At 43.1% G+C, this 12704-nt stretch overlaps 1 protein-coding gene across 3 annotated transcripts in view; it reads right to left on the bottom strand.

Annotated features, from left to right (window-relative positions):
* arfgef3 (ARFGEF family member 3) overlaps nucleotides 1-12704 on the bottom strand; it is a 56244-nt gene that overhangs the window by 26055 nt on the left and 17485 nt on the right. For all 3 annotated transcript variants that reach the window (XM_084949259.1, XM_084949260.1, XM_084949261.1), the window contains 5 exons: nucleotides 12302-12654; nucleotides 4993-5159; nucleotides 4484-4649; nucleotides 3382-3489; nucleotides 2541-2756 (listed from right to left, as the gene is read on the bottom strand). In XM_084949259.1, the coding sequence (XP_084805385.1) occupies nucleotides 2541-2756; nucleotides 3382-3489; nucleotides 4484-4649; nucleotides 4993-5159; nucleotides 12302-12654 (1010 nt within the window). The remainder of the gene's footprint in view (nucleotides 1-2540; nucleotides 2757-3381; nucleotides 3490-4483; nucleotides 4650-4992; nucleotides 5160-12301; nucleotides 12655-12704) is intronic.

The raw sequence follows: 12704 nt of genomic DNA, 5'->3' as shown, positions 1-12704 counted from the left end.
CGTTTCATTCATCCACAAAACATCATCCCTGCACATTAAAAATGCAACATTTCAGCCATCATCCAAATTCAGAATCTACCGATGAGACATTTTCACAGATTTCTGGGATTTCCACTGTACATGTTTAAAATTTTAACTGGAGACACACAAACTGTAAAGTGCCAACTGCAAACACAGAGGAGGTCGTACGCCATGTGTTCATTCATATTCATTAGTCCTTCTGCACTCATTTCAATCTGATTTGCTCCCTTGCAGGCCCCGGGGATGTGCCACTGTCCTTTAATGCTAGTGACACTCACAGACATCTGACAGCGGTTGATAAGTAAACTGCATTTCCCCTGACATCCTCTGTAATACTTGCATTTAACATTTTGGAAGTAAAACTCACAGTTAACCTCCAGAGGAGCTGCACAGCGTCGAACAGGTGCTGGCTGCTATTGGGCACCTGCCACTGGTGTCAAATTTGATTAATGTGATACATAATGAAGCTGACAAGGAAAATCAGAACTCAGCAAAACCTTCCCCGTGTGAGTACGAGTCAAAGCTCAAAGTATGGCAGAAACATTAAAAGCCTACAGTACCGTGAGGGGCTTTTTAGGCACTATGAAATGCCCAATAAACACTTTACTGATAATTTCTGTTTTTACATTTAAATGTATAAGTTTGAAGCATGGAGTGGAGTACAGATGATCAACAGCAGATTCATCTCCCTCTATGGTTTAAACGTGCTTATTAGAAAGATAATTTAAAGCCCTCATGGACTCAAGTTATCAACAGAACGTGAAGAAACAACTGATATGACTTAAATCAAAAAGGTGTGCATGCTGCGTTGAAACGATGTCAAAGTATGAAGTAAAACTGGGCACGACGTGGCCTCCAGTCTGCACTTCCAGCACGAAGAGAAAAGTTATACCAGCAAGAGAGGAGAGTCATCGTCTTTGCTGCATTCAGTGTGTAAAATGAACTGAGACCAGATAAAATGTAAAATGTGCCTAAAACTGGAGCGTTTTAAGGAAGCACCTGTGTTGCGTATTTTTATGGTTGACAGCTTCGCCCAGTGTTCACGTTTGAACACTAATCTGCACTCAGCACACTGGTGTTATTCTGGTGTCCCTTTTCAGTGGCTGCCAAACGTCGAGGTGGAAACGAAAGGATCCCCGAGCTAAAAACATGGGACAGAGCTTTAAGGCAGGCCAGCCACAAGGCCGCTGGCACTTGGTTCAGACCAAGTGCCAGCGGCGCAGGTTCAATGAATTTCCAGGACTTCTAATGGGAAAGTTTAAAGTGCTTAATCGCTTAAAAAGTCACGTGTCAAGCGGTTTTCATTAGTGTGACTGCATTTCCCCGTGACCCCATAAGCTCCCAAAACATGTTTAATATCAATTAAAAGCTGTGATATCAATTATTCTGTGTAATTAGACCTGTGCTGTGGCGGGAGCTGAGAGGGTCTGAGCTCACACGAGGGCAGTAAACTCCATGTTAGAATTAGAATAACAGCGTTTTGTCTGCCTCTGACAGCCTCTACAGTCTGAACCTTTTTCACTCTGACTTCATTTGTGCAGTTTTGCCATCCTGACAGTTACTGTGGATAAAAGTGAACAATAAAGCCATCTGACAGCAAGTCCTCCCCGGTGCTCTCTCGTGCTTATTCTGCTGACTGGAAGAAGGAAACAAAGACATCTCAGTTCAGTCTTTCTACTTCTGAAGGTTGTGGCCAAATAACTTGCAGCTCATTGTTCTATCTTATTACATCGAGACCTTATTTCTGCATTTCTTCCACCAAATTCATACTGAACCGTATCTCAAAGGTTTCACCGTCTGTGCCGGAGTCTTTGTGTCCATTTGCTTTTTCCTGCGGTGTCCCACACGGCTCAACTCTAGGGCCCCTGTTATTTAGTTTTAATTACATCAAGCTTTGAAACCTCAGGACATTTATAAGTTATCTATGCTAACTGTCTTAATGCTAAACCAGTGATGGAAAATGTTTTACAGCTAAATGCCAAACAAAGAAAGAGAGGTTGTAACTGCTGCAGAAAATAATCTGAAGTAGAAATATTTTAGCACAATATTTCATATCTTTAGCATCTCCTATCTTATAACATATTACTACAGTGACACAAATCATGTGAAGAAGAAATCACACTGGCCAAGTCAAAACATCTGTGTGTGCATGCTGTGATATAAGTGTAATATTTGAATCCACAGTACGGATATATTTGGATTAAGCGTTTACAACATTTCACACTCATCATGTTTCACACTGCACTTCTTCAGGCCCCTAAATAAATCAGTCCTCGAGTTTAGTGAGCTGCGACAGGACGTGCTGATTAAAAACAGTGCTGAGTGGCTGCTTAGCTGCTAATAGAAATTACTGTTCATACTGTACCTAGAATCTGCTCCAGCTGTAGGACAGATGTCTAGTGAATAATCCTGACCTTTGCCTGTGCTATAGGGAGGGAGCACAAATCCTCCCCCACAGGGATGAGAGATGATATGCATTTGTCTTATTAATACAGGCACATGAAACATGCTTCACACACCCAGGGCGCAGCTGAGCGCAGCAGCTTTACGCAGGCCGTCTAAACTCAGGCAGATGGTGTCTCTCTCCCTCTGGCTCTGCTCTTTGACCCCCTCTGCCCCCAGGATGAAGGCCAGGCCTTTGGAGCTGCCCGCCATGCGACCGGTCAGCGGTGTGGACAGAACATCGATCAGGTTTTTCCAAACACCGGTGAGGATGAAGCGTGAGAACACAGCTCCTGAAAAACACAGAGCAAAAAAAAAGGGTTGGTTTTTTAAATGGTGACACACACAAAACACACAAGATGAGCATAAATGTCAGGGGTGAGTCAGCCAGCAGCAGTTAGAGTCTGGCTTAATCCTGCAGGAAACAGCACAGGTGCTCACTGCCCTCTTTCTACCCAGCTACCCTTTTTTCCCCAGCTTGTCTCATCTTTCGTTTGCAATGCAGCTTCTTGCTCTTTCAGTTACAGCAGGTCAAATCCAAACACACAACATCACTGAAGCATGATTATATTTAAAACCTGCAGGTTTCCTGTTAACGTTCCTGCAGACCTACTCTGCAGCAGGACATGAAACTTACAAATGTTCATCTGTTATGTTTTGCAATCATTAATGCACCAGTAAATACAACATTTTTAAAAAACCTGCATGTCTTGACCATGCAGCTCTGCTCTGAGATACTTCTGCTAATGTTGTGGTTTCTGCTGATTACCAGCGCAGCACTTTAGTAGCAATTACGGGCTCAGCGAACTCGAGTAAAGCTCCCCAGAAATATAATCCAAACATGAAAACCCTGTGAATGAAGAGCTGCTGACTGAGGAGAATTAAATGTTAACTACGTTCTCAGTAAGTGCTACTGACCTGCCATCACAGCGTCACTGCACGGCTTTTCACAGCCGAGCGGCACGTGGCTCGACGCTCTCCTGATCAGCTGACCTCCGATTGCACTGCTGCCCAAGCCGTCAATGTCTAAGAGAGGAGGAACAGAGAAGTCACAACATGTCAAGTATTTGAATTTATACCCTCTGCATATAATAAATCCCAAAGTCTGTCTGAGCAAACTGGGGTTCAGTATCTTCCCCAAAGGCACACTGCCGTGCAGACTGGAGCAGCAAGGGCTCGAACCACCAACCTTTCAATTAGCAGATGACCTGCTCTACCTTTTGTGCTGCAGGCAGCCCTGAGGAAACTATCCAAACTCAGACACAGATTTAGGAGGTCTATGGATTAACATACAGAGCCTTTAGGTCCCTGCTAATAGAAAAGCTCAGTAACTGAACAGATAAAAAGGTGCCCGTGGAGATGATGTGAGCAATTATAGGCATTACTATAAATACCAGAATTTAGCCAGGTCCCTGTTTGCAGGAACAAATAATTTATTTGGAGATGATACAGTCAAGGATAGCAAAAGATGTTTTTAACTGGGACTTTTTGTTAAGTAAAATGAAACTGATGGTGTGGCGTGAACTACAAGCTGAATTTAAGGGTAGGTTTATGTGGGCTACTGTGTGAATACTCTGTTGGGTTTTTTCTGTCTGTGTCATTTTGTCCTACACCTAAACTGATCATAATAATCTGGATGATGGGCACGACTGAGGATGAGCTGGAGGTAGTTTGGAGGGAGCTGCGTAGTGTTGGGGACAGAGGAGGGCAGGGCGGTGCGCTCAGCTGGTGAGGCCTGTAGGGGGAGCTCTCTGTCAGTCATGTGAAACCACCTGGACAGTGTAGTGTAGCATAAGGGGCTCTCTCAGTGGCTAAGACACACACACACACTCTTTTGCACCTTTCATAATAAATACTGTTGCTTCATTTATCTCTTAATCAATATTTTTCCCTTGTTATGTGGAGGCCTTTTGAGCCAGTGTGTGGAGACTAGCTGAGCACGTAGAAACTGTACAGGTGTGTGTGTGTGTGTGTGTGTGTGTGTGTGTGTGTGTGTGTGTGTGTGTGTGTGTGTGTGTACCTGTCAGCATGGTGATAAGCGGCAGTGTGTGGTCCTCTGAAGAACCCGAGAACCCAGACTCAGCCAGCAGGTTGCGCTCCAACACCTGGTGGTAAAGCTCCTCGATCCAGGCCTGAGACAGAACCACGAGGACGCCGCTGCTCTGGATCAGACGCACAAACTCCTTCTGCACAACAGAACAAACGTCCACCCATTAAGTGTCACTGCATCCAATTCAGTGCTGTTATATTCAGGGCGGGAAGTTTTTTTTTAATTTTCTTGTACTTTTGATGATAAAGTTGAAGTAGCTTAAATGTCTAAGTAGAGCTGATTCAGTATTTAGCTGGGTGGTTGTGTGGCTAGAGGAACACAAAGATATATCTATACCTTTAAATAAGCAATGCTGCACAAAGAGGATTCTTTGAAACTACAGGATGTAGTTGCATTGGTTTGGTTTTACTTTTTATCTTTGAATCTTTGTCTTTAAACACCGGAGAAAATTGATCAGAGGAAACGAAACTTGCTCTCACCAGGCTGAGGATGGGCGTGAGCGTTCGCCGCTTGTAGTAGCCGCAGCAGCAGAGTTTGAGATTGAGCAGCAGAGCGTAGTAAGACACCAGGTAAAGGCCGTCTGCGTTCATCAGAGACTGGCAGCTCAGAGTGTCGCCTGTCTCGAAACCTGGGGAGTGAATCCCGCCTGCAGGGACACAGATTTAGGATTACAAGTTACATCTGTAGAGGACGTGTCGGTGTTCTCAGAGGTCAAATGTGACAGATTATATATGAATAATAACACCTACAGCACCAGTGAAAAAGAAAGAATGAAAACTGAGACAGTGAGAGAGCCAATGAAAGGGAGTGCGCAGGTGAGAGCAGGCAGCGAGATACAATCTGTTGGCTGAAGGCGACTGAAGTGTTTTAATCAAAAACCTGCTCTGGGGATTTAAAGTCCAAACTATTTCATTAAGTCAGCTGAGCGTAACATTTCATTTAAGTCATAATTTTGCTCTGCTGATGTAAAAACTCCCAGCAGGCTTGCTGCTCTTAGCGATGGATGTCATGACTGTAAGGCAAAAAGTTTTGTTTAATAACTGTAAGAAAATAAACGTACTGCATTTAAACTACACACCGATGACAAATAACAGGAAAAAGCAAAATCCATGCCAGCAAAACCCTGACGTCAGCGACCTGTGCATACAGGAGGGTCTTCGTTACCGCACCGCAGTCAGAACTGAAATTTGTACTGATAATCGCTGATAATAAACTGATGCTCTTATAAAAAAGTACAAAAAACGAATCTGAAGTGCGCGCCTGCCAAATCTGTTGCAAAAGAAACATTACACAACAATGTTACGGGGATTTTAATCACATATTCGAGCCATTTAGAGGCTTTAAAAACAAACATGGAACAAGACCAGAGAGTTTATGAAAGAACAACAACACCCACGACCCACACAGGACACCGCCACAGAGAGGAAGCCCAATCTGCACCAGAAACCGAAAGTGAACTCATTTAAGCTCCTGAATATTTTACCAGGTTTCCTCAAAGCAACGCACACATACAGAAAACCGCATCTGAAGCTTGATGTTTTCTTCCACTACACAGTTATGCTGTTTATTTGAGATGCAATATTTTATGCTACAGCTGATTTTTACTGAAACTTCAAAGAAAAGAGCTTCACATCCATTCAGGTACCCCGACTGTCACTATTATCTATTAGAAGGAACAAGCAGAGTTAACTTCTGAAGGTGTGAAGAACAGAAACATCTTCTTTAACTTTTATTGTTTTAATTATAAGGAAGTAAAAACACAGATGGGCTTGAACGAAATTAGAAAAAAATAAGACAAGGCAGGCTGGAAGGTCTCTGGCAGTTCCCCGACCCCACAGGTAATGGTCTTGATTTCTAAATCATCAAATTTAGAGTGATTTAGAAAATGCATATATATTGTACATTAATTTAAAAAAGCATTTGTGTCCAAAAAACTCTTTAAGACTCTTTTCTCAATCTCATGTATTTATGGAGGAGCTCAGGAGAACCTTCAACAGTGAGAAGCTACAGACCTGTCAGTCAAGACACAGGAAACAGGCTTACGGAGGAGCTAGCATTAGCTAAAAGCTAAGTAGTGTTAGCTAAAAAGCTAGAAAAGCTAGCTGTTTATGCAAACAGCTAGAGAATGACTGTTTGCACTAACAGTGATTCAGCAAAGGTGTGTACAATGTCCATTTGTGTCTGTCGCTGTCACTTGGTGTTCGCTCGCTCTGCGGTAGAGTATCACTTCCTGTTCCTGCTCAAACACAGTGGTGTTTCTGAGTAGCTTATTTGCTTAGCAATTTAATTAACAACTTTTAAATACATTCTTCTTTCATAGTATAATCTTCACGTGCTTCATCCGAAGCACACTTTCTGTGTACTCACTACCTAATTTATAGCCAAAGTATTCACTCACTGTCTCTGTACTGTTTCGCTAGCTTAGCTTAGCTCGTAGCCGACTCGTTAGCACCATGGCTACTTCACCTGTCCCTCCTGCACTTTCTTGCTCATTGTGTCAGATGTTTAGTTACTCCTCGGCTTCCTTTAGCAGTAATGATATCTGTAACAAATGTAGCATATTTGCAGCTCTGGAGGCCAGGATTACTGAATTGGAGACTCGGCTTCGCACCCTTCATTCACCCGTAGCTAGCCAGGCCCCTGTAGCTGGTGCAGCCGAAGATAGCGTAGGCCCCGCTAGCTGTTCCCCGGCAGACCCCAAGCAGCTGGGGAAAGAGGGCGGCTGGGTCACGGTGAGGAGGAAGCATAGTCCTAAACAGAAGCCCCAGGTACACCACCAACCCGTTCATGTGTCTAACCGTTTTTCCCCACTCGGTGACACACCCGCCGGGGGTCAAACTCTGGTAATTGGTGATTCTGTTCTCAGACATGTGAAGCTAGAGACACCGGCAACCATAGTCAATTGTCTTCCAGGGGCCAGAGCAGGCGACATTGAAGGAAATTTAAAACTGCTGGCTAAGGGTAAACGTAAATTCAGTAAAATCATAATTCACGTCGGCAGTAATGACACCCGGTTACGCCAATCGGAGGTCACTAAAATCAATATTGAATCGATGTGCAACTTTGCTAAAACAATGTCGGACTCTGTAGTTTTCTCTGGTCCCCTCCCCAATCAGACCAGGAGTGACATGTTTAGCCGCATGTTCTCCTTAAATTGCTGGCTGTCTGAGTGGTGTCCCAGAAACGATGTGGGCTTCATAGATAATTGGCAAACCTTCTGGAGGAAACCTGGTCTTGTTAGGAGAGACGGCATCCATCCCACTTTGGATGGAGCAGCTCTCATTTCTAGAAATATGGACAAATTTATTAAACCCCCCAAAATATGACTATCCAGAGTTGGGACCAGGAAGCAGAGTTGCAGTCTTACACGCCTCTCTGCAGCTTCTCTCCTCCTGCTACCCCCCCAAAAACCCATCTCCATAGAGACTGTGTCAGCTTCCAAAAAGACTAAAAACAAACTAAAAACCAGCAACAAACAACTTAAACATAAACAATCAAAAAGAAAGAACAATACAGTATCCACATCTGAACCAAAGAGTAAAACAGTGAAATGTGGATTATTAAATATTAGGTCTCTCTCCTCCAAGTCTCTGTTAGTACATGACTTAATAATTGATCAACAAATTGATTTACTCTGCCTTACAGAAACCTGGTTGCAGCAGGATGATTATGTTAGTTTAAATGAATCAACACCCCCGAGTCATTCTAACTACCAGAAACCTCGAAGCACAGGCCGAGGGGGCGGTGTGGCAGCAATTTTTCACACCAGCCTATTAATTAATGAAAGACCAAGACAGACTTTTAATTCATTTGAAAGCCTGATGCTTAACATTGTCCACCCCAGCTGTGAAACTCAGAAACCAGTCTTACTTGTTATCATCTATCGTCCACCTGGGCCTTACACAGAGTTTCTGTCTGATTTCTCAGACTTTATATCTAATTTAGTTCTGAGCTCAAATAAAATAATTATTGTGGGTGATTTTAACATCCATGTAGATGCTAAAAATGACAGCCTCAACATGGCATTTAGTCTGTTATTAGACTCAATTGGCTTCTCTCAAAATGTAAAAGAACCCACCCACCACTTTAATCACACTCTAGATCTTGTTTTAACATATGGCATAGAAACTGAACATTTAACAGTGTTTCCTGAAAACCCTCTCCTGTCTGATCATTTCCTGATAACATTTACATTTACAATAATTGATTACACAGCAGTGGAGAGTAGATTTTATCAAAGTAGATGTCTTTCTGAAAGCGCTGTAACTAAGTTTAAGAATATAATCCACCCACTGTTATCATCTTCAATGCCCTGTACCAACACAGAGCAGAGCAGCTATCTGAACGCTACCCCAACAGAGGTCGATTATCTTGTTAATAATTTCACCTCCTCACTACGTACGACTCTGGATACTGTAGCTCCAGTGAAAACTAAGGTCTCTAATCAGAAGTACCTGACTCCGTGGTATAATTCTCAAACACGTACCCTAAAGCAGATGACTCGTAATCTGGAGAGGAAATGGCGTGTCACAAATTTAGAGGATCATCATTTAGCCTGGAGAAATAGTTTGCTGCTTTATAAGAAAGCCCTCCGCAAAGCCAGAACATCTTACTATTCATCACTGATTGAAGAAAATAAGAACAACCCCAGGTTTCTCTTCAGCACTGTAGCCAGGCTGACAAAGAGTCAGAGCTCTGTTGAGCCAACCATCCCTTTAACGTTAACTAGTAATGACTTCATGAACTTCTTCACAAATAAAATTTTTATCATTAGAGAAAAAATTACCAGTAATCATCCCACAGATGTAATATTATCTACAGCTACTCTTAGTACCATTGATGTTAAGTTAGACTCTTTTTCTCCAATTGATCTTTCTGAGTTAACTTCAATAATTACTTCCTCCAAACCATCAACGTGTCTTTTAGACCCCATTCCTACAAAACTGCTCAAAGAAGTCCTGCCATTGATTAATTCTTCGATCTTAAATATGATCAACCTATCTCTAATAATCGGCTATGTACCACAGGCCTTCAAGCTGGCTGTGGTTAAACCTTTACTCAAAAAGCCATCTCTAGACCCAGCAGTCTTAGCTAATTATAGGCCAATCTCCAACCTTCCTTTCATATCAAAAATCCTTGAAAGAGTAGTTGTCAAACAGCTAACAGATCATCTGCAGAGGAATGGTTTATTTGAAGAGTTTCAGTCAGGTTTCAGAGCTCATCACAGCACAGAAACAGCTTTAGTGAAGGTTACAAATGATCTTCTTATGGCCTCTGACAGTGGACTCATCTCTGTGCTTGTCCTGCTAGACCTCAGTGCAGCGTTCGATACTGTCGACCATAATATCCTATTAGAGCGATTAGAACATGCTGTAGGTATTACAGGTACTGCACTGCAGTGGGTTGTATCATATCTATCTAATAGACTCCAATTTGTGCATGTAAATGGAGAGTCCTCTTCACACACTGAGGTCAATTATGGAGTTCCACAGGGTTCAGTGCTAGGACCAATTCTGTTTACAATATACATGCTTCCCTTAGGCAGCATCATTAGAAGACATAGCATACATTTTCACTGCTATGCAGATGACACCCAGCTCTATCTGTCCATGAAGCCAGATAACACACACCAATTAGTTAAACTGCAGGAATGTCTTAAAGACATAAAGACCTGGATGGCCGCTAACTTTCTGCTTCTTAATTCAGATAAAACTGAGGTTATTGTACTCGGCCCTGAAAATCTTAGAAATATGGTATCTAACCAGATTCATACTCTGGATGGCATTACCTTGGCCTCCAGTAACGCTGTGAGGAACCTTGGAGTCATTTTTGACCAGGACATGTCCTTCAACGCACATATTAAACAAATATGTAAGACTGCTTTCTTCCATTTGCGCAACATCTCTAAAATTAGAAATATCCTGTCTCAGAGTGACGCTGAAAAACTAGTTCATGCATTTATTACTTCCAGGCTGGACTACTGTAATTCATTATTATTAGGATGTCCAAAAAACTCACTGAAAAGCCTTCAGCTAATCCAAAATGCTGCAGCAAGAGTACTGACAGGGACTAGAAGGAGAGAGCATATTTCTCCTGTTTTGGCTTCCCTTCATTGGCTTCCTGTTAAATCCAGAATTGAATTCAAAATCCTGCTCCTCACATACAAGGTCTTAAATAATCAGGCCCCATCTTATCTTAATGACCTTGTAGTACCATATCACCCTATTAGAGCACTTCGCTCTCGCTCTGCAGGCCTACTTGTTGTTCCTAGAGTATTTAAAAGTAGAATGGGAGGCAGAGCCTTCAGTTTTCAGGCCCCTCTTCTGTGGAACCAGCTTCCAGTTTGGATTCGGGAGACAGAAACTATCTCTACTTTTAAGATTAGGCTTAAAACTTTCCTTTTTGCTAAAGCATATAGTTAGGGCTGGACCAGGTGACCCTGAATCCTCCCTTAGTTATGCTGCAATAGACGTAGGCTGCCGGGGGATTCCCAAGATGCATTGAGTTTTTCCTTTCCAGTCACCTTTCTCACTCACTATGTATTAATAGACCTCTCTGCATTGAATCATATCTGTTATTAACCTCTGTCTCTCTTCCACAGCATGTCTTTATCCTGTCTTCCTTCTCTCACCCCAACCGGTCGCAGCAGATGGCCGCCCCTCCCTGAGCCTGGTTCTGCCGGAGGTTTCTTCCTGTTAAAAGGGAGTTTTTCCTTCCCACTGTCGCCAAAGTGCTTGCTCATAGGGGGTCATATGATTGTTGGGTTTTTCTCTGTATCTATGAAGCGCCTTGAGGCGACTTTTGTTGTGATTTGGCGCTATATAAATAAAATTGAATTGAATTGAATTGAATTCAAAGAATGAACTTCTCAATAGCGTCCAACAAAGCAAGATTTTTATGACCTCGCTCAGTTACAAAAAAAAAAATCACCTTTGAGGTCAAATGAAATGAAAAGAAATGTAAATAAATATAAAATGCAGTAACAGAGCCACTCACAGAAGCAGAAAAAACTGCATTAGTATGAGAACCTGTGCATTGTGACGTCACTAACTCTGCTAATTGGTTGAATAAATGTGCAGCCAAGGTGTTCATTAGTCAGACTACTCTCAGCAGTCTTCTGATTGGACGATGGGATAAGGAGATGGGGCTCATTTGCCTGATTGATGGGTTGACAGACTGAAACATGATATCATAAATGTTCCAGGAGTGAGCGAGGCAGTGTGGCATTTCCACGTAATTGTTCTTCTGAAGAGTTTTTATCCCCAAAGCACCCACCCTCCGTCAGCTGTGCAGACATTTTCTGCATTACAACTGCTGTGAAATCACTGCAGCTGTTCGTGCTCCTGTAAATTTTGGCTTATTAGTCTGCAAGCTCACTGGTGAGCGTGAGGAAATCTTATTAATCAGACCAACTAAAGGTGTGCTAGGACTGGGAAGGGGCCTTTGGAAAATGTAACCGTGACCACAAAAATGTTGAGAACCTCAGCATTTAGATCATCTACAGTAGAAAAAAAGAAACAAGAATCCAAGCTTGAAAATAAATCTTATTCTTTAAACAACTGATTTTTAGCGTGTCTCCTTGTCATTGAGTTCTTGCAGTAGTAGAGATTTGTCTTGTCTTTGCACTCTGATATTCCCAGCGCATGCCTGCAGTGTAATATATTTACTTAAACTCCTCCCTGAGCAAATATGTGTGTTTGAGTAGCAAACTCATGCAGATCGCAGAACAGGAATACAGCTCACTCCACTGCAGTAAATCTAACCTCCCTCCCTTCTCCCCTCACTCACCAGCCTGCAGTCCAGAGCAGAAGGTGGAAGAGAAGTTCTGCAGCGACATGTCCACCTCCGTGGCAGTGGACATCCCCAGCAGGCGGGGCAGCTGTCCAGCCAGAGACTGCACGAACAGTCTGGCGCTTTGCTGGTCAGCCTCTTGGTTGCGGAGCAGTTTGAGGGACAGGGCGGCAGTGCGCAGGGAGCGGTGACCTGGGAAGTCGCGGGACAACTGCTGGTCCTCGTCGGCCAGCGACACGTTGTCGGACCCGATGTCGGAGACGTCAGAGCGCCCCGAGTCTTTCTCGGCAGCCATGGAGTACTGATCGCACGAGTCAAACTCTGTCCGTGACAGGTCCTGCTCCTCCATGCTGGTGGGCAGCAGGAAGAAGCATGAGATTGTTTTTATTATTTATATATT

The sequence above is a fragment of the Perissodus microlepis genome, chromosome 13 (assembly GCF_051167445.1).
Source record: "Perissodus microlepis isolate ML-2025 ecotype Zambia chromosome 13, ASM5116744v1, whole genome shotgun sequence".
Classification (NCBI taxonomy): Eukaryota; Metazoa; Chordata; class Actinopteri; order Cichliformes; family Cichlidae; genus Perissodus; species Perissodus microlepis.
Note: the sequence above shows the minus strand (reverse complement) of the source record. Positions and strands in the feature narration are given on the sequence as shown.